General features: G+C 39.0%; 1 protein-coding gene across 1 annotated transcript; it reads right to left on the minus strand.

The window, feature by feature from the left end:
* Window positions 1-414: 414 nt before the first annotated feature.
* LOC122642127 (scopoletin glucosyltransferase-like) lies at window positions 415-1,886 on the minus strand. The gene has a single exon (XM_043835551.1). The coding sequence runs from the start codon at window positions 1,864-1,866 to the stop codon at window positions 415-417; it is 1,452 nt and encodes a 483-aa protein (XP_043691486.1). The 5' UTR covers window positions 1,867-1,886.
* Between the last annotated feature and the right edge of the window lie 4,223 nt (window positions 1,887-6,109).

Here is a 6,109-nt window from a genome sequence, read left to right on the forward strand (position 1 = left end):
AAATAACTAAATATCTATCCATAAGCATACAAATAAATATATGAACTAAAATACTTAAAAGAAAATCTTCATTACCAAGCATACCAATAAATCCAAAATTCCAAAATCTACATCACCAACACCAAATATATGATTTCAACAAAAGAAAGACAAAAAACCAAATATATGATTAAATGCAAGTTTGAAATGGGTCTTGGAGGTTTTGGTTCTAGCCAATTTCTAACTGGCCCTTTAGTTCTGAATCCTTTGGGAGATCCATTCCATAATCGAACCATTATTCCAAAATTTAGATTCAGAATTGGACCAATAACTTCGCAGGTGGGTCTATTCTGATTGGATGGCACCCTTAATCCTAGTTAAAAAAATACATAAAAATGTCCCACCTCTCCCCATTAACAATCAAATCCCTGCTTGCTATACTGCAGATCGTTTATGCAACCTCAGATCCTCGATCAAAGCCGTCAAATCTGCATATGACGACCCGCCCTTTTCAACAGCTCTTCTTGCCGACTCTTTTAGCTCTCCTACCTTACTTCTCATCTGCTCTGCTTCTTCTCCACTGTCCATCAAACTAGTAACAGCCTTCGTTATTGCATCTCTTTTCACCAATTCTTTTCCTTCAGAAAATAAACTCCATGTCTTAATCCCTACTGCAATTCCTATCTTCAGCACCATTGTCACCAGCTTCTCATTGATGAATTGCTCTGCAAAGAGTGGCCAAGTGATCATTGGCACACCTGCACTTATACTCTCAAAGGTTGAGTTCCATCCACAGTGAGTCACAAAACCTCCAACAGATGGATGCTCAAGGATCAACACCTGTGGAGCCCAACCCCTTACTAACAAACCCTTTCCTTCCATTCTCTCCTCGAACCCATCTGGTAACCATGGTTCCTCCTCAGCCTTTCTCAGTACTGCCCAGATGAATGGATGACCTGAGTCTTCAAGACCCATAGCAATCTCACGTAGCTGAGTTGAATTGAAGCGAGGCATGCTCCCAAAACACACAAAGAGAACCGAATTAGGTTCCTTAGAGTCTAGCCAACGCAAGCACTCGTGTTCATCTATGGCAGCTCTGTTTCCCCTTTTTTGTGCCTTCTCTGTAAAATCCATATTGCTGAAAGAAACTGGACCTATGTGCCATGCCTTCCTTCCCATGGCCTTCCTGTAGTGCTCTGCATAAGCTGGCTCCAACTCATAGAAGCTGTTCATCAGAGTTCCATAACACCTTTCATCTGAATTCCAAATACTTTTATGGAATTCACCGATATTGTTTGGATCTTGAAGGTCATCCGGAAGCTGTGAGCTTGTCATCTCTATCTGGTCAGGGATGCAAGGCACCACAAACGCCTCCAAATCAGAAGCAATATTGGCATGAGGTTTATAGCGACTCAAGCTATCTTGTACACACAGAGAGAAGAAACTTGATCCATGGAAGACAATCCTTGGTATTCCAAACTTGCCTGCAACATCAGTTGCCCAAGGGAAGAACATGTCTGCAACGACGCAATCGGGGCGTTGTTCTTGAAGGATTTCCTCGAATGGTTGTTGAAGCATGTTTATAGCTTTGAGGAATTTCAGTAACATTTCAGGATCACTGATAGAACTGGCGTTCTCACAGTTTTCCGGTAAGCCGACTTCGACGGAGGGGAATCGGATTTGTTGAATTCCGATCTCGACACCAAAATTTCTATCCCGTTGAACAATCGGGGAGATGTGGGGTCTGTTGAGGGGAGTGGTGAGGATGGTGACCTTCACTCCGCGCATGGCAAATAGTCTGGCAGTATCTATAATTGGGATCAGATGGCCCTGAGCCATTAATGGGAAGAAAAGAACATGAAGTCGAGCATCAGCTACAGAATCCATAAGGACTTAAACTGGAAGAATCAGATCTAGAGACAGAAGGGAGAGTTGAGATGGGTGTAGCTAGGGAATGTAAGCATATATAGATGTTAATTAATGATTTTTATTTTTTAATTTTTTTTCTAGGAGAGCTCGCTTTCACCGGTGCAGCTGCCCGTTTGGCTTGTGCTGTGTAGAATCGCAGACATGACCATGCACAATGACTGCCTTACCTTGCTCGGGCAAAGCACTCAGGCAGGGGTAAGGTGGTCATTGCATGGGTCTTGTGTCTGTGCAGCACAGACAGGACAAGGCAGCGCACTGTAGAGGATCTGTTTCCAGTATTCCATATTATCTCAGATGTAATGGACTGCCAACTTTCATTAAATAATTATTATTTTTCAAAAGTTGCTTGACTATACTTTACTTCAATTTTTTTTTGGTAATTACTACTTTACTTCTCGTGGTTATCCCTTTTATTATTATTTTGGAAAATTTATCTGTCTAGCTGCAGTTGGATTGTTAAGTGTGCCACACTTGAACGGCTGGAGCATGTTGTCCTTAAATGTGTGTCAGCTAGCTCAGCCGTCCGGACTGGCTCACTGGAGAGGATTTGAATTGAAATAAAATTAATTATATGAGTTTCCCCAATTATTAACTAACTCAGATGGACTACATTCAAGTGTACACTTGGACTCTGATCATCTCCAATGACATTTAACCACCAGAGTCATCTCCAACCATCCATCCCCATAGATAGATATGCTTACATGATAATATGTGTCTTATTTTCAAGGGTTTTTGTCAAATGCTCCCTTAAAATGCCCATTTGTCCAAATGCATCTTTACAATTTTACAATTTACACGTGTCTCCCTACTTTCAAAACATTGTAATACATTAGTTCAATCCTTTAAGATGTTAGACATTAGTTTTAAGGAGTTTAATGATCAAAATACCCTTGTGACAAAAACCCACCAAAAGTAAGGAGTAAAGTGATCAAATTGCCCTCATCTTCCCCAAATCGTTTAGAATTTTAAACTGAAAATCAAACCTTAAACAATTTGGGGAAGATGAACCCTAAAATCAATCGATTTTTTGCAACAATTCTTCTATTCCATCTTCGTATTCTCTCTACCTATAGCAACAAAGAATCTCAAAATTTAATCTCAATCAGGCAATTCGCTAATCTCTATGAAAGGAATGGTTGTTGCTAGAGACTTACAAGGAGAATAATCATGTAAATTCTGTAATTGGGGATGGAGCCATGACGGCAGGACAAACATTTGAAGCAATGAATAATGCTAGTTATCTTGATTCAAATCTCATCATCATCTTGAATGACAATAAACAAGTTTCTCTTCCAACTGCCACCGTTGATGGCCCTGCTAATCCCATCGGAGCTCTGAGCAAAGCCTTAGCAAAGCTCCAATCTAACAGAAAGTTCCGACAGCTTCGTGAAGCAGGAAAAGTAAGTCACTGATTCAATATTTGTATTTCTTTTAATCTTTAGGCCAATTTAACTTATGACCCGAAAATGTTTCCATCCATCCATGCCAGAGCAGCTAGTATTACAGCTCATGATTTTGTGGGTCACACTCAGTCTCATAAGCCCAGAGAACACATATTGGTTGTTTGGTACCCTCCTCCTCAGTCCTACTGCAAATTCAATGTGGATGGTGCTAGTAGAGGCAATCCGGGACCAGCAGGCATTGGTGGAATTTGTAGATCAGCAACCTCCTTCATCGGCTGTTTTTCTTTTGGAATTGGCCACACATATGCTTCGGTCACAGAAGCCAGTGCTATTCGGCAAGCTCTCCTTTTGGCCATCAACTGGAATATCTCTCGCCTCATCATCGAGAGCGACAATCTTTTACTAGTACATAGTCTCACTAATTGCACAACTCAAATTCCCTAGCGTGTAGCTTCTTTGGTACAAGATTGTAAGAGTCTCTTCAGATATTTTGAAGATATTCACCTCCAACACATCCTCAGATAGGGTAATGCTACAGCGGACATCCTGGCTACCACTGCAGCTGACACTCAGTCTTCACACATATGGATGTATTATCCCCCCCCCCCTTGATCTCTATCCCAATGTTTTTAGACTCTTATGAAACGTTGTTTCAGCGACAATAAATTCTGGTTATCAAAAAAAAAAAAATCCATGCCAGAGCAGTATCTTAGACGCCACCACTAAAGAGCAATCTTCTTCTGGTAATGACAAAACTTTTATGATCCACTCTCTCTCCATTGAAAATTTCTTAAAACATTTATTGGTTTTATCGTCTCTGGAGATACTTCGAAGTCGAAACTTCGGTATCCTCTACGATCTGCAACTAAACCTAAGGATGACAAGACAGTCATGGAGGAATCGATCACTTATGTTCCTAGGAGGTACTTCCATCCCTTCTTCCTTGTCGCTTTTTGTATATTCTTTCACTTGCTTCAATATTTAATTTTCCTTAATCTTGTTTCTATACTTTTCTACTACAATATCGATCGCTTTTGTTCCTAAGAGCGAAAAATCAATTGATTTTAGGGTTCATTTTCCCCAAATCGTTTAAGGTTTGATTTTCAGTTTCAAATCCTAAAGGATTTGGGGAAGATGAGGGGGATCAGGATCATCTCCAGGGAGCAAGGAATGCCCAGGGCACTGCCAGCCATTGAGCTGTGTCGCACACATTCCTAGGCATGCACCGAGATGTGTGTGGCACAACTCAATCGTTGGATGCCCCTTGATAGCAACCTGGGCGCATGCCTCCCTAGAGACTAGCTAAATTTAGATGAGGGCAATTTGATCACTTTACTCTTTAATTTTGGTGGGTTTTTGTCACAAGGGCATTTTGGTCATTAGATTCCCTAAAACTAATACCTAACATCAAAGACTAATGGATTGGACTAAAATGTTATAATGTTTTGAAAGTAAAGACACATGTGTAAATTGTAAAGTTGTAAAGATGCATTTGGACAAATGGACATTTTGATGGGGGCATTTGACAAAAATCCTATTTTCTTTTATAAATGCCTTTTCACCTAATCTTAGTGGCAACGTAGGGACATTTATAAAAACAAAAAGTCACATGTCATCATCGACCTAACTTGACGTATGATTAGGTATTAAAATGTGTTTCTTTGCTTTCGTAATTGTCTTTTCATGTACTCTTAATAACAGCATTGATAAGGGCAGTTATAAAAGCCAAAAAACACATGTCATTGCCTAACTTTGCATACGATTAGGTGATAACATGTGTCTTTTTTGCTTTCTTAAATGTCGTTTCATGTACTCTTAATAACAACATAGAAAAGAGTATAAAAGTAAAAAGATATATGTCCTCGACCTAGATTTCTGTTAATTTGGATGGAATACTTTATGGATCGAGTATTCGTTCAACAAACGGTTAGAGTGCAACGATGACCCAAGAGTTTTCACTGCTTAGATTTTCTCTCTCCATGTAATTGTAAGAAATTTATAATGTAACGGGTAGTAGTATAAGACTTATTTGTTTGTTTGGTAGTTTGTACATAACCGAAATATCCTTGTAGATGTTGAAGAGGGATTTACATCACCAATAGGTCCAATATACATATTGTATCACTGGAATAGAAGATAGTAGAGTTGAATCGTACCGATACTATTTTTAAAGATTTTTAAACACCTTAATTTGTGCAATCCAAATTGACCATGCCTCTATATCTCTAAGATAAAACAATTCTCTAAGCACATAAGTACAACTATTAAAGGCGATTACACTCTAAATGTTAAATTCAATAACTCATTGACATAGACAAACTACGGTAGAGAGAAAAACGAAATTTACAATTACTTCCAAAAGATGTTGATGAACAAACGCAAGACCTCTTCTCCTTATATAAAAGAGGAAGAGACACAACCAAGATGGAGAGGTTATTTCATCTACCGACGGATTATGCATCCAAATGCAATTCTCCATCTACGAATTGGAGATAGAACTGTAATTTTGAGAATTTCCTGAATTGAAAGAATTTAGAATAACAATTGGATCCACATGCGCCTTAAAGATATTCTTACGTTCCCCCCTCCCCCCCCATTTTAGGGGGAGGGGTGTTAGATACATGTACTAAATTTACGGCTATTGCAAAGAATGAACAGTGAGGAGGATCCTGAATTTAAAAAAAATAAATATTTCAATCCTTAAGGTGTTATTGAAAACAAAATAAAACGAAAACAAAAGGTGTATTAATGTAGGAGACACATGTAGGATCCATGTGTATATTATTTTTTTATTC

The sequence above is a fragment of the Telopea speciosissima genome, chromosome 1, assembly GCF_018873765.1.
Source record: "Telopea speciosissima isolate NSW1024214 ecotype Mountain lineage chromosome 1, Tspe_v1, whole genome shotgun sequence".
Lineage (NCBI taxonomy): Eukaryota > Viridiplantae > Streptophyta > Magnoliopsida > Proteales > Proteaceae > Telopea > Telopea speciosissima.